Here is a 24,678-nt window from a genome sequence, read left to right on the forward strand (position 1 = left end):
AAGGATCATGTGTGGTTCAAACATTCAGCCAAAAAGTACAGAAAGTGATTTGTGTTGTCCCTTTTGAGATTGCCAAATTGGGAAGGAATGCAGCGTGGCTACATAATGATCAAATGTGGATTATGAGTCAATTGGCAATGGAAGTGTTTGGTGGACCTTTTTGCTAGATACTCCTATAAAATGTGTAAATGGCTGATTAGCTTCTGTGGGGAAAACCATTGTTGAAGTAAAAAAAAAATGAAAGCTCATAAACAGCAAATATAGTGAAGTAGAGTTTCTTGAGGTACTACCATAAGTGAATCGAAAAAGCTAAAATAGAATCGGCAACCGGCATCGAGGTAACTGGACAACAGATTGGAACCATGTTTTTCTTTCAGCAGGAAACGCTACACTGTGAATAGGAGAACGAACATCTGGGGAAACGTAACATTAAAGATGAATACCCTCTTTTAGTTGTGCTTGAAATGCCACCACGTTTGCCTATAAATACGATCACTAGGCGTGCAGCCAGCCTTTGTTTGCGGAAGTATCACTGCTCTGACGGGGGGGGGATGCACATGTTTTGCGCTTTATGCCATGACAGTCACAGGGCAAGCAACCCATCCAGAGAGTTCTAGGACTGTCTTTTGATAAGGACAAAGCATGGGAAACAGAAGTGGCATAGGGGAACGCTCTGCCACTAAGGAGTTACTCAATGAGATTGAAGAAAAAAAAGAGTTAACAAAATGCTAAATAAAACGAACCTGTAGGAAGCTGGCACTGTATGCGATATAGTAAAATGTTGATATGTCATGTAAAGAGTCCAGGGGTTCACTTATGAGCGGACAGGGGCTTGCTATGCAATCCCAGTGTGCTTTATTAGGGGGAAGTGTGGTCAAGCAATTTCAGGCTTAAAACACAGGAGTGCAAGACGTTTGCAGATACACACTCAAGAAGGAAATCCGCACCAACTTCTAAAAATAGCAGACATCTTTATATATGTTTAAGCATCAGAGAAAAATCTTTCAGGTAAGTACGTTTTTAAATATAAATTCTTTTCACTTTAAAAGTGGACACAGGGTAATTTCTGAGTTATGCAATGTTATCCTGTCTAAGGAAGAACAAGTTCTGCAAGCAGGTATAGTACAGAAACTTACAAATTCAATCTCCTGGAGTTAAGGTGAGAGGTGGGCAAGGTCAAAGGCCACACCAGGAGTACACCACCAGGGCCACGAAGGTGGCTGGGTGCATGGTGCAAAAGCACATCGGGAGCCCAATGTATTTCAGTGGCAATAGGTCACTGCGGAAACAGGATGCAGGCTCTGGCCAGGAGGCCAGTTGGGCTGATCCAGCAAGTGGGTCCAGCCTTGTGATGCTCTGGGAAGGCGGGGGGAGGCCGAGTTGGGGGGGAGATGAAACGCACCTTTCAAGGCCCAGGGGCAACGTGTGCAGGGGTGTCCTTAGGTGTCTGTGTTTTCTTTACTGGAGCAGTCTCGATTGAGGGGACCTGCGTGCAGAGGCCGCAAGCGATGTCTGGGATTCCAGGAGGGGTGAAACCATGATGGATTCTGGCTCTGGAGGGCTTGCGGACCTTGTTGACACCAGTGGCCCACTGCAACTCTGGCTGGAGGCGGCAGGTGTAGTGGTGACTTCGGGTTTTGGCGGTTCCAGAGGCCTCAGTCTTCTCTTTTGTAGTTTCTTCAGAACAAGTCCACTGTTTATGGGAGTCTTTTTTTTAATTTTTTTTTTAAGGCAGGCAGTCTTCCCAGGTTTCTGGAAGCAACCGCTTCAGGCCGAGTCAACTTCGGTGCCTTTTTTTTGCGATTGATGCAGACAGGCTACCGGGGCTGGTATTAGATCAGCTGCTGCTTCCCTCCTCTCTGCTTTTGTGGCTATTCAGTGTTCTCTCTCTTCTTAGGTCATCAGAGTCTGTTTCCCAGGTGCAAGGGGCTCCCCATAATACTGAATTTAGAGGCGTTAGGGGAGTGCTGGGTATTAGCCAATGGGCTACTCACCCTTGGGGTCACTATGCCCGCTATAGGCCCACTTCCTGGGGGAAGTGGGCAAAACCCTGTCCTAGAATTCCGAAGTATGCCCACAAAAAGACAGCTACTTCTGAAAAATGGTGTCCACCTCACAGTAGCACACCTTACGGGTGGTACGAGTCTGGAGGTGGCACGCCTACCTGATTAGCTAATTTTCCCACCTGTCCAGGTGCCAAGGGGATCGTGGGCAAAGGGGGCGGCTTTTTCTCCTGTGGGGAGAGCCAGATTTGTATTCCAAAGCTGGCAGCTCTTTGAAGCTTGCTGGCACAAGGAGGCTAATCAGCAGGTCATCCTGTGGAAGGGAGTGTTACACCCTCTTCCTGGACAGGCTTTTGTTCTGGTTCTCCTGAGAGCAAAAGGCTCATCCCCCCCCCCCCCCCCCCCCGCCCCCCCATCTGGGTTGAGAGCCTCTGCTCTCTGGGACCAGAAACCATCCACATCCTTGGCGGGCACAGTGCTCGAAAGGTAATCTTCAAAGTCCTGCCACCTTTGTAATGTGACCCCCCCCGTTGAGGTGTGCCCACCTCTGCTAACTCTACTCTTAAGGTGGGGGAGGCGAGGTGAAGCACATTTTTCAGACCCCCACCACCTTGAAGATGGGGAGACCTCTCCAGCAGGGCTATATCTATGCCCACTCCCACAGGAGGGTGGCTTAATTGAGCGTGTAGTCACCCTAGGTAAGGTGCCCATTGGCCATACCTGCTACTACCCGAAAACACCTCTAAATGTAGTTCTTAGGCAGCTCCCCCAGACTTGCAAACTAGTTTATGCCAACCTAAAAAGGACTAAGAAGATGCCAGGCGGTGAAGACTGAAATCGACTACTGACTTGGTCCCAGCACTACCATCCTGTCTTAAGCTTCAAAGACCCTGCGAGAAAACTATGCCTGTCCTGCAGCCAACGACTTACAGAACCCGAGGAAAACTGCCTGCCCTTCGACAAAGACCAGAGACTCCAGAGGACAGCGGATCTGTCCCCAAGAGCATTGGACGCCAAACGCTGTGTTAGCACCCTTCACCCGGCCGCCCCTATGCCGCTGGTGGTGTATGTTTGGTGCTGCTTTGTGGCCCCCCCGTGCCTGCTCTAACCCCCAAAGCTGGGCCTCTGCAACCGATTTACTTACCCACAAGCAGTGTGGCTCAGAGCACTCCCAGTCTCCATTGAAATGCATTGGGTCTATCACCGAATTTGACCTCTTCACCCAACCACCCCTGTGCCTCCGGTAGTGCAGACTTTGTGCTAACCTGAACCTTGCACTCTGCTGACCTTCACCCCTGAAGACTGGTATTGTAATTTGAGTACTTACCTGTAAAATAGCATTGATGTCTTCCTCTATGGGTTAACATTGAACTGTTTGAAAATGTCACTGTCGACTTTTAAAAGACATAAGTATTTTTCCTGAAAAATGTACTTACCTTTTTGCAAAAGTCTTGGTCCTAAAATAAAACTCAAAGCTTATTTTTCTAAAATTGATGTGGATCTCCTCTTTGACTCAGTTATTGGTCAATGTTGTGCAATAATATCTTATACTGCTCTGTGTTCGGTGTAAGGCTGCTCACCCACACTACCGCTAATAGAGCACTTTGGGTTTACATTGAGCCCTGTATACTTCTGGGGAATCTATGGACTCTATGCAAAGTATAACCACCTAGTGGTATACCATGTACAGAGCCAGCTTCCTATATGTCTTAAGATGGCTTACCTGGTCACTTGTATTGGCAGTAATAGGACTGGCCCGCACAGGGGCACATCTGCTCCTGCAGGTATGCCCTCACATGTAAAATTCAGCACCCTACCTTAAGGCTGTCAGGCCTGCTGTAGGAGTGACTTACAAATATTACATGCCTTGTTAGGGACATGGCAACATGTTGTGTTTTCACTTTTGTCCACATCAAAACACTCTGCCTGCAATGGAAGTCTTGCATGTGCCTGGTGGCTTTAATCCCTCAAAACTAGCCTTTACTCCGAAAGGGCAATAGAGTGTGTGAGAGGGAGAAGAAGCATAAAAAGTAGGAGGCTTCAACAACAAAAATACATTGCCTGGAATGCAAACAAAATGCTTTCGGTGTCTTATTGAAGTGCTGCCTCAAGACTGAGATGGAAGTGTTGATGGAGAAAATAAATTGACTCCATGAAGAAATTCCAAGTCCCCCTAAGGGCTGAGAAGGCCACAGTACCCCACTTGTCTGGCTGAGCCTGTCGCCTGTGACAAAACAAATAAAAACTATCCATATGAAGGCAGTGTATAATTAACGGAAAGACTGTTGTGGCATTCGAAATGAGGGTAAGTTTGGTACCTGAGTGGGCCATTTCACCTCACTTAAATAAAAAGAGAGAAAAAAAATGCAACACTATAGTCTGGTGGAATTTCTGAGGTCCGCCCTCTGGGAAGGATCCACTGGGGAGCGGCACTTCTCTCTCTCTGATCAGTGCTTGTGAGCAGAGTTATGTCCTCCTGACGCCGATCAGAATGAAGCATCCATACCTAATGGTGCAAACTGTTTTGCTTTTGACACTGTGATGTCAGTGCCCTGTGTGCTCGGATTGTCACTAACAAAAACCTAAAACTGAATTTAGGACTCAAGGGAATCTCTCTTCACGTGCTGATTTTAAAAAAAAGAAAATCCTACTGGTGCTTGCACAAGAAATGTGTTCTCATACTCTGCGGTGGACGAACAGATATCACGTCCACTGCACTGCTGAGGTGGTTTAGTGCAGTGGACCTGATTTGCATATCCAATGCAGTTTAGCAATTAAGAGAGAAGATATGTAATATGTTTCTCATGGATACATCTACCTGTAGATTCCTCACTTTTTAAATATCCCCAGTGCGCCTGCATTCCACAGAAACTTTTCTTTACAGCTCTCCCACGTCGACTAGGACTTCATAATGGCACAGCACCACATGCGACTCCTCATGATGTCATCGGAGCCATAAGAAGCCATTGTCTGCGTGCTGACGTCCCTTCCCTTTTTTCCGTGCGTTTGGCACGCAACATTTTTTTTTCTTTTCTAGGCTGTCCAAAGTGTTATGTCTCGCTACATTTTTTCAAGGGAAAAGCAACGTGTTGGAGTGGAAGAATGTTACTACCGAGGAAGTCTGGATTCAAGCCTTGCAGGGAATGTGAGGGTCAGATGTCGGATCCTCAAGGCGACTGTTTTTGGTGTTAAAGTCTGGATCTCAATGTCGACACCTGTTCTTCTTGCCAGAAGATGAACCCTAAGGTTTTGAAGGAGAGGAAGGCGAAACTCTTTATGGCCAGGGCAAAAAAAGATAAAATCGGAGGTTTCTCCTTCGGTAGGAGTTACCGTCTCCCCACTCTTTGAAGTCGTCTAAAAGGAAACACAAGAAGCGGAGTCATGGTTCCCGGCGTCGTTTACAAGGCATGCCTCCCCGAGGTCTGTGTCCCCGAGTCCGAGGACCCATGAATGCAGAGATGAGGTGTCTCTGGCTCCATCTCCGGGTGTCGCTTCAGCGTCACCTTCAAGTCTAAGGGCTGGGACTCCTCCTGAATGTCTGACTCCACAATCGGTACCAGGTCCTGTTCTTCCACTTGCGTCGGCACAGCCTATGCCTCCTAGACAGGAGCAGGAGTATCTGGCGTTTCCAGCTCCGGGTTCCGAAGCGTCGATTTTTCTGTATAGCATTGTTAATGTACGTCAGTATTCTCATCAGACAGCATGATTGTAATGTTTGTGTAAAGCCTTCAGACTCTTTTAGGAAAGGGTGGAGAAATTTCCATCTGTCAGTTGGAACAACTTCCGCTGTTTCAGAAAGTTCACTGGACATGAGGAATCCTCCCTCCTCCAAAGGACCAAGAAGGGTACTTCCAATTGTACTTTAACTGTATTGTTCAGGGGAGCTGGTGTGCAGGTTCTTCATCACATTATCCACTCTAAAAGCAGAAGTACCATAGTGCGAGGAGGGGTGGTGGGAGGGGGAGTTGCCTGCTTGAAAGTGAAATGCTTGGAGATGATGCAATTGTCCATTTTGCATACCATTCTAGTATTTGCCAAATAGAGGGAACCCATTGTGTTGGAAAGCAATGTTAAATTTGTTGTTCCATTTTAGTTTGTAGGTAAACAATAAAAGATAGATTTTAGTGTTTTTAGTTATATTACAATTCAACCATAACACTCATTAACATAAGTATTCAGTGCATGCATATCATGCATACTAATACAGGCAAAAATACCTCTTGATTGTGATCATTAGCAATTGGACCATTTCATTTTATGAAATGCATATGGCTATCATTAGAACCCCAGTTACCAACAGTTCTCTGCAATACATAAGTTCAAAAACATTTAAAATGAATATTTGATCTAGATCCTCTACAGTTTCTTGTGTGCACACTGAAAGATTCATTTCTTTGTCATTACCAGTTGTCTAAAAATGTTTTCTTTCTTTAGAATCAGAAATTTGACAAATCCAGCAAAGAAATTCAAGATTGAAGCCAACGCAGGACAGCTCTATCTGACAGGAGTGGTGGTGTTACACAAAGATGTGAATGTGGTGGTGGTGGAAGGAGGTATGTGCAGTTTCTGCATCCTGGGCTCTTTTTACTCCCTGCCTAGTGCACACTAAGAAATCTCACTAGAAAAATGCATGTTTTAATACTAGGTGCTGTTCCAGGATGCTGTGGCATGATTCATGCAGCCCTTGTTGTTAGCACAATTGCATTTTGTATAATCTTGTTGCAGACCAGTTCACTTTAACAGAGTCATATAAAAAAGATTCTTCGGCCCAAAAGCTCACAACTCCTATTTCAATTATAACCTCTGACGGTGTGTAAACTGCAGGTTTCTACTTCAGTGACTAATTATCCTGCTCTCATTTTTCACTTTAAATAAGCAGCATTTTGAACATACAAGGGTATCCATTCCATATTCATCATCTGAGGAGAATATTTGGGGTTGAATACAATTTCTAAATCTGTAATCCTCCACCTACCTCTCTCCATTTTTAGTTTTTTGGTAATTCTGGGCTCATTTCCAGTGTGGAAGCATGAGTGCATGGCCACTCAACATAAATAGTGGCTGCATTTTAGGTACGGGGCATTCATGAACTGTGAATTCCTGAACCTATCTGCAGGTTCTAGAAACACTCCGGAGGAGAAGCACTGTTATGTTTGTTGTTTTAACACAAGGTTACCTAGAACCACACATCTTTGAAAAGACAACAGATACAACGTTTTAAGTGAAACTGCTTATTGTTTCTTTACTTTACTTTTACTTTAGAAACTCTATTCGATCATTGGCACATAAGATCATAAAAGTGCATTATACAGCGATAAGCTAGAAGTTACTTCCGTAAACCATGTACAGGAAGAGTACAGTGTTCAGAGCTTATTGTTTCAAATAGAAAAAAGTGCCAGAAATTGAGCTGTTAGGAAGCACAAAGTCACACATAGGAAATCTGCATCATGCTTTTAAGCCATGTTTTTTATCCAGCCAAGCCGACCTTCAAATCACTGTGGTCACTGGTTAGGTCGCTGACGGACCGTTTATTTTGAATTGTGAGCAAATTTAATTTTCATAATTTCCTGGGAAGTCGCGGAGGTGGGTTTAAGAATTCCATTGTGGATTACCATTGTTTCAAGTAATTCTCCTCTTACGGTAAATGGATTTTAACTGTATTTTTTTGGGAGACAGGTACTCGTCCAAAGTGGAGTGCTGTTTGTGCTAAGCATGCTGCAGCAGTGGAAGGATGAGTGGTGGTGGGCTGCATTAAAACTCTGTCTTGGAAATGTTGATCGTATTAGGGGCACAGTGATGCACGTTTTCAGCCAAGACGAGGAACATCTCTCTGTTTTAGACGTCCTGTGAGTTCAGTAGTTGATGAGTTTCCTCGTTTGAGCCCAGTGTGTCCTCTTTTAAGGGTATTCTACTTGACAGTCTCAGCTGTTTTAAAGCTAATACCACAGGCACCGGTGATATTTAGATTGCAGAAGGTTAAAGTTTAGCAAGTCAACCACTCCACTTGCTTGTATTCAGGCAATACTGGAAGCATCATCCAGAGAAGATGCAACTTCTCACCTGACAGTTGTGCACAATTTAACTTCTTGCAGCCGAGAAGGGAGCACACAGGTTTTCTCCTCCCTTTTTTTTTTAAACAGTCAATTCTGACAACCCGCAACTAGGGAAGGAGTCAATTCAGAATGACCAAGAAAGGAAAATGTACTATTGCGTGGTCTTTCACAACACATCCTTTTTGGAGTGTATGACATGCTGCGATCTTGTATGGCTCGAAAAAATGTGGAAATGGATGTGTGGTGCACTGTAGGTGTGGGATGTTGCTTCTTTGCAACATCATAGCTGTACAGCATAACTCTGATTTTTTTTTTTTTAAAGTTGTCCTTGTCTTATTTGGACTATTTACTGTGGATAAGCCTATGTGTTTACTGCTCAACAAATTTCAGCATTCCCATTTTGTTTTTCCTTAAAGGTCCAAAAGCACAAAAAAAATTCAAACGTCTGATGTTACATCGAATAAAATGGGATGAAAAGTCAAGTTCGAAAGGACGCAGTGAGTGTTTATCTTTATTAAGATTGTCACTTGCACTTCATCTCTCGTTCTATCTGCTTTAAGCTACTTTTTTAAAAACACATTTTGTTGTATTTATAACCTACACATTTCAACAATGCAAGACCAATACAATTGCAGTACAGAATATATAAGCATTTCAACAATCAGATCAAACCAGTCGGTAATAATTCCACCAACATCCCGATATATTTTCTTATGTTTGTGTGGGCACCCTCTGGCTTTGTATATGGCTTTTTATATGGGGTCCTCCACCTTGGAAACACCAGTCCATTGCCTTGTTCCAGGCATCATTCTGGGTTGCATTTGCAGAGATTCACACCCTGGCTACTTGTCTTTTGAAAGCTAGGGTGCCGAGGCCTACCAAAGTCTATCACTGCTGCTCCCTCTCCGGACTTCCATTAAGCCAGGGAGCGCCATTTGCAGCATGGGATCAATAAGACATTAGAGCACTCTGTACAGAGAACAAAAACGGCCCTCCAATAAGTGCAAGTCTGCTCAATGCTTGTCCCATCTGGGGCAGGCATGTGAGGAGCGCTTACGAGCCTTTCACAGCCGCAATGGTGTCAGGTAGGTGGTGTGTAAATATCTGAATTTGATCGAACCCTGACTGATATGGCCAGTTCCATAAGGGTTTCTGTCTCCTTACAATCCTCCAAGGAGCCTACCCATAACTCCCATTTAGATCTCCCCAAGAAGAACAGGTTGGGGGAGTAAACAACCAGCGACTTGTAGATTTGGTAGATACCCCCCTATCCTAGTGTCCCCATGAGTAGTTTGTTCTACATTAGGCTAAATTCGCTGCCCCTCTCCCCCCAGTGATACTGTGTAGCACGTCAGGGCATGCCAAAGTTGTAGGAATTTCTAAAACTGGGACTGATGGAGGTGAGAATCTATCTTGTTGAAGTAGCTCTTAAAATGGCAGATATAAGGTTCCAACACATTACTAGCCAGTTTTTAGAGAAAAGCTTCTATTCCTATTTTTCCTCAGCTAGCTAAATTTGGCCTTAATGTCCTGATAAGAGTTCATAACACATTTGTAGAAGGAACATTTGTGCACGGGTGATGCCCCAGTGCCTGTTGAGGAAAGCACAATGCTGAATGCTGCTGATAGCAGTAGGAGCTGCTACCCACTAGAGCAGTGGTTCCTAAACTTTTTTGGCCCGGGGCTCCCTTGACCTAACTGGCAGTTAGCCGTGGCTCCCCACCATTATTTTACCGGTGTGCGTGTGCCGGCACTATAAGCACAACCTCTGGAGTACTTCCTGTTGGCTTCCTTAAAGTAATTGTGATGCAATGAAGGTAAACCCTGGGCATGTGCAGCAAATTTAAACCGAGCACAAGCATGCCAATAGAGCACATATAACAGAGCTCACACATGCCTGCATGCACCAATGCTGCAAATAGAGCAGACCAGAGACAAGCTGTGTAGCACATTCAAGTCATCGAAGCAAACACACGAGAGCACACACAGAAACACTACCATTCACACATAAACACACGCAAATGCTGAAAATACAGCTCTGCACATCTAGTCTTTGTCCCAGTCAAACAAAGCCTGTTTACCATTTCTTTGGCTCTTTTTATCGTACCACAAGTGTTTGCTTTCAGAATTTTTTATTTACTTATTTAAAAGCACTCCATGAGAATGCCTGTTTCCCCTGTGTTTTTGCCACATTTGATTAATGATAAATGCCATGCCGATCTTCTGTCCAACCTCTGTTTACACCCGTATCACCTGCATTAGTTTTAGTGTAAAAAGATGGGCTCCACCGAGCTTGTTAACCCCTTCGACGCTCATGACGAGCTGGGCTCGTCATGCAGTAGCCTCCCAGCACGCTCATGACGAGCCCAGCTCGTCATGAATAATGGGTTTTTGTAAATCCCAGCGCAGCAGCAGAATATGATGAGCTTCCAAGTGGTTAAAGAAATCCGGCATAAGAAGCCAAGGCCTTCTCTCTGGCAGCTTTAACGAGCTCAGTGGAGCCCGCCTTTTTACAGTCTGGTTTCTTGGCTTGTATATTACTGCTGTACTCCTGTTCTACTGAACGGGAATCCCTCCCATGCCAGTTCCTTCTTAGAGAAAAAAATGACAGCATTGAATTTATTGCACACTGTGATTAGATGAAAAATAAAACAGTATCCGGTCTAACAAGAGATATTCGCTGACAATGTCATGGGCAGCAACCACGTTAATAAACATTTTTCTGTCTCCCCAGTCACGCAAACACTAAACCACGCTTGTGATCAGGTGCCTCTCTGTGGTTGGAGGATTGGGGATTAGCTTCAGATTCCAGAAGCTTGTGTTCCCAACACAGATCCTCACCCTTGGCCACCCCTAACATCTCCCAACTCTCTACCCTGCCAATACCCATTGAACTGCCCATCCTCTGCATATTGCTTTGTGTTTCGCTGGACACACTATGGTGATTGTTGATAAAGCACAAAGCCAAACACCCCCAATCCCGCTGAACAAGATGCAGCCTTGCTGGCACCATCACATGTGACTTTACAGGGATGGTGACTAAGACAGTTCAGAATAACACATATTCCACTGGTCCTTCTAGTAGGATGCTGACTTCTAGTTCCCTTTTCAAGCACACTTGCAGGCATAGAGAATCTATGGCAAGCATTCTGGATTCAAGCCGTGATATTGCATAGCTGTGCCATTGTGTCAAATGATAGCAGAGGTTGTCCCAACAGCTCTGGTAATCCTGCTAGTGCCACCAAAGAAAAAATAAGGTTAGAGTTCTCAAATCATCTTTATTCCAGCTGCTTCTGAGGGTATTCTGATCTTTAAAGGGCTATATCTTTAATACTGTCCAGCTCCACACCCTCCGGTCCATGGGCTAAACGCGACGCCGGGGGAGATTGAGCGCTTCCTCATGGCCATGTGGAATCTCTCTCCTCCGACGGGCGGTGCCTCCGGGCCCAGCGGACCCGTCTGGGGCCTCTAGCGGGTCGGGGGCTTCGCCCCGACGCCGTCGGGTGCTTCGGCCCCGCCGCCGCCGACGCCTTCGGGCCCGGCGCCGCTAGGCCCCACAATCCCGACGCCGCCGGTGCCTTCGGGCCCGGCGCCGCAGGGTTCAGCGGCCCGGCGCCGCCGGCGCCTTCGGGCCCGGCGCCGCAGGATCCCCCTGGACCTTCTTCGGGATCTGGATCGTCGCCGGTGGACCTTACGACCTCCCCGGCGTCGGACCATGGGGTGTCGCGCCGTCCCCGATACCTCCTTCGTTCCTGTTCCGACGTCGGGACGGCCCCGATGGGCGCCGCTCCAGACGTTGTTTGGAGAGTTTCCCTTCAATGAACAGGCCCCATTGGTTGAGAACCCTGAGTATCAGGAGATGGGTGATGAAGGGGATTGGGAGGGGTCTGAGGACCCTCTGACCCGAGAGTGTCAGTCTCATGAGGACTGGGCAGGAGACCTTGGACACCTCTCCAGACACTGGTTTTGTCTCCCCTCCTTCCGTGGCTTCGGAGGAGGGGGAAACCTACAGTGTGGTGTTGATGAGGGCTGCCAAGGCCTTGGGCCTTGAGCTCCCCGTCGCGGCCGTGAGGACTAATCTCCTCACTGAGGTCCTTAAACCGCAGTCAAGCTCGGCCGAGCCTCTGCTGCCCTTTAATGAGGCCTTGACTGACGTTCTTCTGGGCACTTGGTCCAAGCCCGCTACGGGTTCGCCCGTAGATAGGAACGTGGCCAGACGCCACCGCCCGGCCCTGGGCGACCCATGTTTCCTGTCCCCCCACCCCACCCCCGAGAGCCTGGTCATCCAGGCCTCCAATTCCCAGACCGCGTTCCCGTCGGCTCCGCCGGACAGGGACTCCAAGAGGTATGAGCAGTATGGTAAAAAGATCTTCTCATCCCTTAGTCTGGGACTGCGGTCTTCCAACACCGCGTGCCTCTTGGGCCGTTACCCCAACTCTCTGTGGGATATGGTTGCGGAAGTGCTGCCAGAGTGTCCGTTGGAGGTACGGGCCAAACTCGGCCAAGCCCTTGTGGAGGGCTGGGATGCAGCCAAATATTCCATCCGGTGTGGGCTGGATACCACCGACTCGCTAGGTAGAGCGATGGCAACGACAGTGGCGGTCAGACGCCACGCCTGGTTGAGGTCCCCCAACTTTTCGGCAGATGTCCAGAACACGTTGATGGACATGCCGTTTGATGGCCGTCGCCTCTTTGGCGACAAAGCAGACCATGCACTTGAGCGCTTTAAGGACTCCAGGGCTACGGCCTAGTCCTTGGGCCTCTCGGCCCCGCGCCAGCACTCGGCTGCTTTTCACTCCTTTCATGGCCACGGAAGGGGTGTACCCACACGTGCTGCCAGCCACGCTCCGCAGGGTAATACCCAACGCGGTGGCGGCCGTGGGAACCGCCGTCCTGGCGGTAGGGGTCAACGGTGAGGTCAGTCCACACCTTCCCCCGCAGCATCCGCCTCGAAATCCTCCTAGTCTGTGCTTTCAGGCCCATGTGACGCCAGTGGGGGGCAGGGTTCGCCATCACCACATCCACTGGCGCACTGTCACTTCGGACAGGTGGGTGCTGCAGATCGTCCGAAGGGGCTACTCCCTCCCCTTCGAGGCGACTCCTCCAGCCATGCCACCGCAGAACCACCGTGTATCGGGGGATCATTTGCGACTTCTGCAGGAGGAAGTTACGGCCCTCTTGGCCAAGGGGGCCATCGAGCGCGTTCCTGGGCCAGAAGTAGGGTGTGGTTGCTACTCCCTGGTACCCAAGAAGGGCAAAGGGGGCCTACGCCCTATCTTGGACCTAAGGAACGTCAACGGCTTCCTCCGGAAGGAGAAGTCCAAGATGCTGACACTGGCTCAGGTCCTAGCTGCCCTGGACCCAGGAGACTGGATGGTAGCGTTGGACTTGCAGGACGCTTATTTCCACATCCCCGTCCTGCCGGCCCACCGGCGCTACCTGCGGTTCACGGTTGGCCACGAGCACTTTCAGTATACCGTGCTCCCCTTCGGCCTTACCAGCGCCCCACGGGTGTTCACAAAGGTGATGGCGGTGGTCGCAGCTCATCTGCGCAGGTTAGGGGTTTCAGTCTTCCCCTACCTCGCCGACTGGTTGTTGAAGGCGGGCTCGCCCCAGACAGTCGTCAGCCACCTCCAGACTACGGCAGATCTCCTGCACCGGCTGGGGTTCTCCATCAATGTGCCAAAGTCACTCCTGTGTCCCTCTCAGAAGCTCCTCTTCATCGGAGCGGTTCTCGACTCGGCGCGGTTTTGGGTTTATCCACCCGAACAGCGGGTCCGGGATATTCAGGCTCTGATTCCCATCTTTCAGCCGTTATCCCGGGTCTCGGTCAGGTTGACGCTGGGGCTGATGGCCTCCTGCATCCTACTGGTGCATCACGCCAGGTGGCGGATGCGGGCTCTGCAGTGGGACCTGAAGTTTCAGTGGGCCTAGCATCAGGGCAACCTATCCGACCACGTCCTGATCTCGGAGGGCACTGCGTGACAGCTGCAGTGGTGGCTCACGAACCGCGATTGGGTCAGCGGCAGATGCCTCTCCCTTCCCCAACCGGAGCACTTAGTTGTGACGGACGCGTCCCTTCAGGGCTGGGGAGGCCACATGGGAGAGGCGGAGATCAGAGGCCTCTGGTCTCCGCCGGAGGCCCTGCTCCACATCAACCTGTTGGAGTTACGGGCGATTCGTCTAGCACTGAAGGCATTCCTCCCCTCTGTCCGGGGGAGTGTAGTGCAGGTGTTCACGGACAACACCACCGCCATGTGGTACTGCAACAAACAGGGCGGGGTGGGGTTGTGGACCCTTTGCCAGAAGGCTTTGCGCCTCTGGCAATGGCTGGAACGCCAGGGCGTGACCCTGGTGGCTCAACACCTGGCAGGTTCTCTGAACGCCAGGGCGGACGAGCTCAGCCGTCGGTGCATGATGGATCACGAATGGCGTCTGAACTCGGATGTGGCGCAAGGCCTCTTTCAGCAATGTGGAGAGCCTTGGTTAGATCTATTCGCCACCGAAAAGAACGCGCAATGTCATCAGTTCTGCGCGTTGGAATTTCCATGGCGACACTCGCTCGGAGACGCTTTTCGTCGCGAGTGGAGTTGGGGTCTATTGTACGCCTTTCCGCCTAAACCACTTCTGCCCAGAGTGCTGAAGATCAAGCGCGACCGGGCCCAAGTCATCCTTGTGGCTCCGGACTGGGCAAGAAGGTACTGGTATCCAGAGCTACTCAGTATGTCAGTCGATCCCCCGGTTCGTCTGCCTCTTCAGGAGGACCTTCTGTCGCAGCAGCAGGGGACGGTCCTCCACCCGAACCTGTCCAGTCTCCACCTCCATGCTTGGAGATTGAGCGGCGACAGTTGAGGCCATTTGACTTGCCTCCTGATGTCTGTAACGTCATTCTGGCAGCCAGGCGTCCCTCCACAAAGTCGATATACGCCTGCAGGTGGAACAAATTTGTGGCATGGTGCACAGCAAAGGCTGTGGATCCTCTTGCTGCCCCTCTCTCTGAGGTTATTCTCTTCCTTCTTTCTCTTGCCCAGCAGGGCTCTGCTCTGGGCACTATCAAGGGATACCTTTCTGCCCTTTCAGCCTTTCTGAGGCTGCCTGATCAACCTTCTTTGTTCAAGTCCCCTATTGTAAGTAGATTTCTAAAAGGCATCACACGCACATTCCCTCCTGTTCCGTTTTTGTTGCCTCAGTGGGACTTGAACCTGGTTCTTACGTTTCTGATGTGCGCTCCTTTTGAGCCACTTCACAACTGTCCTCTCCGCCTTCTTACTCTGAAGACCGCATTCCTGGTTGCCATCACCTCTGCCAGGAGAGTGAGTGAGCTCCAGGCTCTTTCTTGTACTCCACCTTTCCTTTCTGTCCATCCGGACAAAGTGGTGTTGCGTACTAAGCCATCTTTCCTGCCCAAGGTTGTCACGGCCTTCCACATCGGGCAGTCTATCACCTTGCCAACCTTCTTCCCGCCACCGCATCCCTCTAAAGAGGAAGAGCGGCTCCACCGTCTGGACCCAAAACGTGCGCTCTCATTTTACTTGGATCGCACACGCCAGTTCCGGGTGGATGACCAACTCTGTGTTGGTTACGTGGGCGCTAAGAAGGGGAAAGCGGTGCACAAGAGGACCATCTCCCGGTGGATCATCTTGTGTATCCAGGCATGCTACTCCTTGGCTAGAAAGGAGCCCCCTGTTGGCTTACGGGCTCACTCCACCCGAGCCACGGCGACTACAACTGCCCTGGGCCGGGGAGTGCCCCTACAAGACATCTGTCAGGCAGCTACGTGGGCCTCGCTGCACACGTTTGCGAGACACTACTGCCTCGACAGCCAAGTCCGGAGGGATGGCTTCTTTGGCCGTTCTGTCCTCCAGGACTTTCTGGTGTGATTATTGGTAAGCAGACCCACCACCGGGGTTGGTATTGCTGGGGTATCTATTCTAAGGTAAGGAATCTAATACTAACGTGTCTCTTTCAGATGCACAAGTTACTACTTGTGTAACGATATATCTGTAAGAGACATTAGTTAGTATTAGATTCCTTACCGACCCACCCATCCTCACCGTTCTGCGAACCGATATCTAGGGTTAGGGTTACCCCCTTTCAGGGCCCTAGTTTCAATGGCACCAGTGTTGGTTTTTAACATGGCTCTGCGTTTCTGGCGCGGAAAAGCTGTGTCTAAGAACTGACGTCAGCACGCGGAGGCGGCGTCTAAGTACTCCGACGACGTCATCACGGCGCCGAAGACGGACGCGGAGCCGCAGACGACGCCTACCGACGCGCAAGGGTACTGCTACGTAAAAATTTCCGGATCCAGTCTGACGCCTGGGGATATTCTAAGGTAAGGAATCTAATACTAACTAATGTCTCTTACAGATATATCGTTACACAAGTAGTAACTTGTGCTTTAATTCACGCTAATTGCACAATTTACATATATGAATATCACGCTATAATCGGTTTGTCCACTATTTCCTCCTAGTTTTGCAATGCCAGGGCACGCTGTTTTAGAAGTTCTGACTTTGTGTGAGAACCTCTGGGGTCCAGATTTATTAATATTTGGTGCAGTACAACACAGCAAGGCAACATGCTGAATACATGCAGGAAATAATGTTCAGGGCAACCTATTGAGACAGCGCGTTGAAGGTGTGTTGCATTTACTAGCATTATAACCACTCTACCCCGCTAGTAACACGACACAATAATAAGCTTTTCATATCATTTTTTAAAAGGTGTCAATAACTGTATTTATGGCGCTGTTATTGCCACATCGAGGTTAGCGTGGGGTGCGCTGGTATTTCCCCCTTGTTTATATTGCCTTGTGTTCGCTGGATCCGGGGGCTGGCAGGGGCCCGCTCAGAGCTCATATTCTTCTTGCAGTAGTATTACACCAGCATGCCTGAGTAAATCCACGTGTTAGTAGTGGAAGGATTTTTCAGATTTTAAGATTTCGTGTAATTTAAAATGGAGGCGCGCTGGCTGCTTTTACAAAGCACACAGCCAATCAATCAATCAATCAAAGACATCTATAGAGCGCACTACTCACCCGGAGGGTCTCAAGGCGCTAGGAGGGGGGGGGGGGTGCTGCTACTGCTCGAACAGCCAGGTCTTGAGTTTCTTCCTGAAGGAGAGGTGGTCCTGGGTCAGGCGGAGGTGGGTCGGAAGGGAGTTCCAGGTCTTGGCGGCCAGGTAGGAGAAGGACCTTCCTCCTGTTGTCGCTCTTCGGATGCGGGGGCGGCGGCGAGGGCGTGGTTGGTCGATCGGAGGTGGCGTTTGGGAGCGTAGAAGTTGAGGCGGCTGTTGAGGTATCCTGGGCCTTGGTTGTGTAGGGCTTTGTGTGCGTGGGTGAGGAGCCGGAAGGTGATTCTTTTGTTGATCGGGAGCCAGTGCAGGTCTCTCAGGTGTCTGGAGATGTGGCTTCTTCTGGGGACGTCGAGGATGAGTCTCGCCGAGGCGTTCTGGATACGCTGGAGTCTCTTCTGGAGCTTGGCGGTGGTTCCGGCGTAGAGGGCGTTGCCGTAGTCCAGACGGCTGGTGACGAGGGCCTGGGTGACCGTCTTCCTGGTCTCGGTGGGGATCCACCGGAAGATCTTACGTAGCATGCGCAGGATGTTGAAACAGGACGAGGAGACGGCGTTGACTTGTCTGGTCATGGAGAGGGAGGAGTCCAGGATGAAGCCCAGGTTGCGTGCGTGGTCTGTCGGTTTGGGTGCGGTGCCCAGGGCGGGGGGCCACCAGGAGTCGTCCCAGGCGGAGGGCGAGGAGCCCAGGATGAGGACTTCCGTCTTGTCTGAGTTCAGTTTCAGGCGGCTGGTTGTCATCCACTCGGCTACGTCTTTCATCCCTTCGTGAAGGTTGGCTCTGGCGGTGGCGGGGTCGTTGGTGAGGGAGAGAATCAGCTGGGTGTCGTCGGCGTAGGAGATGATGTTGAGGTTGTGTTGGCGTGCGATGGCCGCGAGGGGGCTCATGTAGACGTTGAAGAGGGTGGGGCTCAGCGAGGATCCTTGAGGGACGCCGCAGATGACTTCGGTGGCCTCTGACTTGTACGGTGGTAGACGGACTCTCTGTGTTCTTCCGTCGAGGAAGGAGATGATCCATTCCAGTGCCTTCTCATGGATTCCGACGTTGCTGAGGCGCTGCACTAGGGTGCGGTGGCAGACAGTGTCGAAAGCCGCGGAGAGGTCTAGGAGGATGAGGGCCGCTGTTTCTCCGTTGTCCATCAGGGCTCGGATGTCATCAGTGGCAGCGATGAGGGCGGTCTCGGTGCTGTGGTTGGCTCGGAAGCCAGACTGTGAGGGGTCGAGGGATCCATTCGTCTCGAGGAAGGTGGCCAGCTGTTTGTTGACGATCTTCTCGATGACTTTGGCTAGAAACGGGAGGAGCGAGATGGGGCGGTAATTCTTGAGTTCGGTGGGGTCCGCTGTAGGTTTCTTGAGTAGGGCGCTGAGTTCGGCGTGCTTCCAGCTCTCCGGGAAGGTGGCGGTGTCGAAGGAGGTGTTGATGATGTCCCGCAGGTGGGGTGCGATGACAGCGTCGGCCTTGTTGAAGACGTGGTGAGGGCAGGGGTCGGTTGGAGATCCGGAGTGGATGGAGTTCATCATGCGGACGGTGTCTTCGGTGCTGATCGGAGTCCAGGCGCGGAGGGTGGTGGTGGGGGGTGGTGGTTCGGTCGTGGCATGCGTCGGTTGAGTGCTGAAGCTGTTGTGTATGTCCGCGATCTTGTTGTGGAAGTAGGAGGCGAGGGAATTGCAGAGGTCTTGCGAAGGGGTGATGTCGTTGTTTCCGGCGTTGGGGTTGGAGAGCTCTTTCACGATGTTGAAGAGTTCCTTGCAGTTGTGTGCGTTGTTGTCCAGCCGGTCCATGAATGCAGTTTTCTTGGTGGCGCGGATCAGTTGGTGGTGCTTCCGGGTGGCAAGCTTGAGGGTGGTCATGTTGTCCGGAGTTGGTTCCCTTCTCCAGTCTTTCTCGAGGGTTCGGCAGTTCTTCTTGGAACTCATGAGTTCGTCGGTGAACCATGGGGCCTTCTTGCTGCGGGGTCTCACAAAGGGCTCCTCTGACACAGTGCATCACCTGTCCAAACGGGGGCGCCATTCACTGCAGACAGCTGTAGTGAGAAATATTACATAGCAATGGACAACTAGCAAGAGGGAAAAATGCCTGCACATTGCCACAGACTACTAATCTTTTATTCATGGGAGCGACATGAAAGAGATGGTGAGGCCAAAGGGGCCGATATTCAGCAAAACCATTGTTCCTGGATTATGCAGGTGGCACGTATTTTGCGCTGCAGCTGCAATACACTTCATTTTCCTAACGTGAGCGCGGCGTCCCTGGCTACTCATGACGGCGCACCGGGGTGCCGCGGCGCATAGTTTGGGAATAACTGGAGGATAGCTGACTCTGTCAGTCTTCTCTCCCACTGACTGGTTCAGTGGGATGAGTTGCTAGAGTTAGAGTTAGTCCAACATCATATAGGCTCTTTCAAAAAGAGGGGAGGAGATAATTGCAGAGGGCGGAACTTTCTTATGCTTCCATCTGCTGCACTCTTGACGCTGCAAACACTACATCCTGGGGGCTCAATACCAGTATCCGTCTCAGACGACCTGTCTGGCTCTGTAGCTCGGGTTTTAAACCTCATGTTGGCAGCATCTGCTCAATCTGCTTTTTGATGGAGATCACTTGTTGGACCTGCTCGTTGATCAGATGTTAGAAAAAATGAAAGGACATCACCTAGGGACTCCTTCTGGCAACAGTACTACATAGCAGACTCTAAAGCTGCTTCCTCAAACCTCACTCCCTCGTACCAGAAGCAGTAGCCACACCATCAGCAAACTGCATGAGGGTAGACAAGGGGTCTCTAGAGAGCAACTACAACCGAGGCAGGGGCAAAGAAGGTTCTGGTAAAGAGGCATCTACCTCAACTCATTTTCTCCGCTGCTATCATCCGTGAGCACGCACATGTTGAGGGGAGAGTGGAGGATTTTCTTCCCTACTGGCAGGAGATCACATCGGACAAGTGGGTATTAGCAGTGGTTGGTCATGGCTACTACAGAGACCTTCCCACCCCCACCCCCCCCTCCAAATGTCCATCCAGCAAAACACACCCTCCACAGCCACCATCACACCAATCTGCAGGAATGGGTACAAGCGATCGTTCAAAAAGGGGCCATTGAGCAAATGCCCCCGCCACCGGGGAGGGGGGGGTTTCCTCTCTTCACTTCCTTAACCCTAAGTACTGCTCGCTCATACCTTAGGTCCTCGACCTTAGGACCCTGAATTGCTACATCTCCCTGAACACTTGCACATGGTAACACTGCCGGATGTCATCCCTCTTCTTTAGTAAGAGGACTTAATGACCGTATTAGACCTCAGGATGCCTACTTCCACCTCCTCGTATATCCCACCAATCGGCCCTTCCTCTGCTTTGTGGTAACTGCCCATCAATATACATTCAAGGTATTTACCTTTGGTATCACCACTGATGAAAGTGTCTTCACAAAGTGCCTAGCAGTAGTAGTCGATCATCAGAGGAGGGGTGGCATATACTTGTCCCCTACCTCGATGATTGGCTGATCAAGAGTGCAGCAAGCATCAGTGCCTTGGCTACCATTTCCCTCCGAAACAGATCCACAATAAATGCCACCACATCACATCTGCAATCCCTTCATGTACAGTCCTAACTAGAGGCTGTACTAAATTCTGTTAAAGGGAAGTCTTACACCAGCCCACAGAAGTCGTTGTCCTTCTAGCATCTCAAACGAACAGGAGGTACACGTTTTAAAGCCCGAAGGCATCACACACTGTTCCAGACGTGAAGCGTCAAAAAGGGGCCTGAAAACAGGCCAGAGAACCGCTTACTCCGGATCTGTGTTGCACGCGGAAAAGAAGGAAACTGACGTCGGCGCGCCGAGGGGGACTTGTATGACCTCGCTGACGTCACGTCCGTGGGCGAGGTCCGGGCAGGGTCGTGTGGCGCCGTCCCCCGGTGCGCAGAGGTGTTGCTGCCAAAAAAAATCCCGATCCAGTCTGACGCCTGGGGGTATTCTAAGTTAAGGAATCTGCGGCTAGACAACGTCTCTACCAGATACATCGTTACTGAAGGTAAGTAACTCTTACTTATAGCTGAAAGTGCTGTAGATTCACATGCCCCTCCCCAGAAGTATGTGGCTCTGATAACAGATTTAGTCCTTTTCAAAATAACTATTTTCCCAAGCACAGGTACACCATAATTTCTGTAGTAACCACTCCATTTTACTCTCACCCACCATGCAAAAAACAATCTAACATGGAGTCTGTGCTCATGTGCATTGCCAACTAAGGAAGGAGTCGCGAAATACTTTATTTGAAGAAAAACAACTTGCAATGTCAGAGCACGACAATAGATCGTAGGAGTATGCAGAGCATGTTAATCTACAGCACTACAGACTACAAACCGATTCTTACAGAGCGAGTAACATTTTCCATCCCCTTCATAAGGCTGTTGTACACCCACGTTCAGGAATGCCTATACCGCATCTTTCAAAGTCCCTTTCATGAGCCCCTGATGTTACATGTCGATAAACCTCCTTCAAAACATATTCATGTTCGAAATCACTCTCACTCCTCATGTGAAATGCAACCGTCACTTATTGTGTGTTGGTAACCACCCATTCTCCATTACATCATCCACCCTACCTCGGTTCCAGCACTCCACGATAATCCACAAAGGCTATTTCTCTACCAACCCTGAGCTGTTACCTACCCGCTGACTGTAGGAAGGTAGATCCCTGACTATGGTTGCCCCCAACTTTTTGCCTGGTGTTTTGCTGGTTTTCTGACTTAGTTGACCTGGGACCCTGCTATTCTGGGCCCCAGGCCTACTGCTCTCTCTGTAAAATGGATTCCATGTACCTTAGGTACATATCTAATTGGATACTGAGTCACCTTATCAGTCCCTGTATCGTGTACCTTAGGTACCCAGGGCATAGGTGTACCCAGGGCCTACCAGGGGCTGCAGCATGTATTATGCCACCCCTGGCTGGCCATCCAAATCTGACACAACTGGCTGCTTGACAGCTGGGGCAAGGTGGTGTAATCACCCTTTGCTTTAGATATAGTATACCCATATCTAACCCTAAAATGGACACACAGATCTCCTATCAGTCACTCCTATGGCAGGCCTTAACAATCCTGAAGGCAGAGTGCTTGGAATCGTGTGAGATAGTGCTCTGGCATGAGCTGAGCCTGTCTGCGGCTTTCGGGATCCATCCCTTAGCCGTTTCCATGATATCGCATACCATATACTCTTAAGTGCATTATAATCCTCGCGGTTATATGCCCACTCTGGTATCGCTTTATCAAAACATGTCGAGTAAGGTGTCATACGAATTGGAATACTAACCCCTCGCCAATTCTGGCGACGGGGTTAGCATTCCACCCTTCTAGAGGGACACGACATGTATGTAACCTATAACCCCGGTTAAAGTCAAACAGAGCCTTAGCTCCACAAAATGGATGCTGCCACCGAGACACAAGTCTGCCCTCCTGCTGCTGGGAGTCCTCCCAGAGCAGGAGGCAAGGACAAAGGGTTTCCTGCCAGGGGCGGTGCCAGCACCGTCCCAGACAGGGTTTTGTGTATTCTAGGTAGGCAGGGCTTCAGAGGAAGGTGACTGCAAGTGGCACCCCGGTGCTCACTGTGCATAGGCCGGATGGAACCAGTTCCAGGGGCACACCAGACCCTGGGCTGGAGAAAGCCCGCCAAAGGAGAGGGGTGTAACCACCCCCTCCTAGTCCCACCCATAGGGCAGGACTTAGTCGCGTGCCAGCCCCTTTTTGCAGGATAAAGGTAGGAACTGGCCCCCTTCCAAATCAGATCATCTTTGAATCCTGAAACTACTTTCCACGAAAGGAACTCAAGACTTCTTCCCAAGATTCTCCCTTGTGACTAAGGAGTAGTCACCCTGCAGCAGCAGGCACCAACCAAGCATCGCGGTTTGTTGCCAGTCTCTCCTCCGGATCAAGACTGCCCAGCTCGACGAGAACCGGCTTCTCTGGCACCTCTGACCTCTACCTGCATCATCAGTCACGCTGAGATTCGTGGGTGTGACGAGACCTCGAGGGACCGGCCATCTTCAAGACTGCACGACGCTTGCCCAGCACGACTCCCGAGTGACCCTCGACCGAGTGCTTTGGGGTAAGAGAAGCCCCGACCCTGAGCAACTCCAGCACCGAAGTTCAGCCCCCCTGCATCCACGAGATCTGCGTGGGGCCCTTCTGCTTTTTGCTGCTCACCGCGTTGTCCCGGTCACTCGCCCGTTGGCTAGTGACCCTCTGACGACGAACCCTAACGACAAACACCGCTGGTCTGGTTGCTCCAGACTAGCCCTTGCTCCCCTCCAAAAGAGGAGCACCCTGGACCCTCCTGGTCCCCTCAAGACGCCATTTTAGGTCCACCGCGTGGGCCTTGCATTTGCCAAGACTTGTTGCCCAATCCTGGGTCCAGCGACGTCGACAGCAAGAACCTTCGTGGGACAGCTCGCACCTCCATCCTGGTCGCCGACAACGCCTCCTAGTCCGAGAGACTGCAGAGCCCAGCAGCGCCCACTCACCTGGCTGAGGTGACTTCGTCCGGTGCCATCCTGGTGCCCACTCAAATCACTGGCTAGTGATTCAGAACTTGGTCCCCTCTGCTTACAGGTTTCTTCTTCCCTGATCCAGGCTTGGATCACTCCGAACTTTCTTCACTGGCCGCCTGCCAGCAACTCTTTCTTCAGGCTCCTGGTTCTTCAACGTGGGTTTCCGACGCAACTTCAACCCTATGCAGCCGCAGCCCCTGGGCTAGGTAAACCAAGTACTCCGGTGCTTCAGCATAGTCCAACACCCTAAGTGTTCGGATCCACCCCCGTTTTCGACCCACCTAGTCGGGTTCGCCCGAGAACAGTAACTTTGCAACTGCTAGCCTCCATATACTTTTTCCCGCCTTACGCGTGAGAGTTCCCACTCTGCACACGACGTCCACAGGCCTCCTGCATCTAATTCCAGTGTTTAGAATTGTAGGCCTAGCGATTCCTGAGTCTAGAAAAGTACTACTTACCTGCTAGCAAGTTCGCATTCCACTTACTGTGTATATGGTTTTTCGTGCCCCTAGGGCATTGGTGTAAATTGTGCGACTTAAAGTATTTTCGTAAGAGTTTTGTTGTGTGCTTAGCTCCCTGACTCATAAAGAGTTCAGGGTAGTCTTGTTATAAATAAATATCTGTTTATTTTCATAACAACTTGTGTGGTGTCCTTTCACTTGGTGTTCAAGGGGTAATGTGATGGTAAAACAGCTGGCTTAACACGCCCTCTAGAGTCTTGGCCTTAGACTGCTCGTATCCATGCTACTAGGATAGCTGGTCTATAAGGTTGACTTACAACCAATCATCAATAAGGGTTGTTTGGACTGATACATAGTGATCACTAGAATAGTGAGCACTGCATATCAGGCCAACTTCTCACACTGACACCCCTGTATTTTTTGTCATCCATACTTATGACACTCTTGTCTTTGGTTCTATTGGTTTCAATACAAATGCTGAGGCAATGACTTTACTCAATTCTTTGAACTCCCCCTCAATAAAAAAATATATATATATATTCAATTATTCATTCTT

At 50.1% G+C, this 24,678-nt stretch overlaps 1 protein-coding gene across 7 annotated transcripts in view; it reads left to right on the forward strand.

Annotated features, from left to right (window-relative positions):
- Positions 1–24,678, forward strand: part of PRPF3 (pre-mRNA processing factor 3) — a 129,543-nt gene that overhangs the window by 94,348 nt on the left and 10,517 nt on the right. For all 7 annotated transcript variants that reach the window (XM_078670663.1, XM_078670666.1, XM_078670664.1 and 4 more), the window contains 2 exons: positions 6,438–6,556; positions 8,473–8,553. In XM_078670663.1, the coding sequence (XP_078526789.1) occupies positions 6,438–6,556; positions 8,473–8,553 (200 nt within the window). The remainder of the gene's footprint in view (positions 1–6,437; positions 6,557–8,472; positions 8,554–24,678) is intronic.

The sequence above is a fragment of the Lissotriton helveticus genome, chromosome 12, assembly GCF_964261635.1.
Source record: "Lissotriton helveticus chromosome 12, aLisHel1.1, whole genome shotgun sequence".
Taxonomy (NCBI): Eukaryota; Metazoa; Chordata; class Amphibia; order Caudata; family Salamandridae; genus Lissotriton; species Lissotriton helveticus.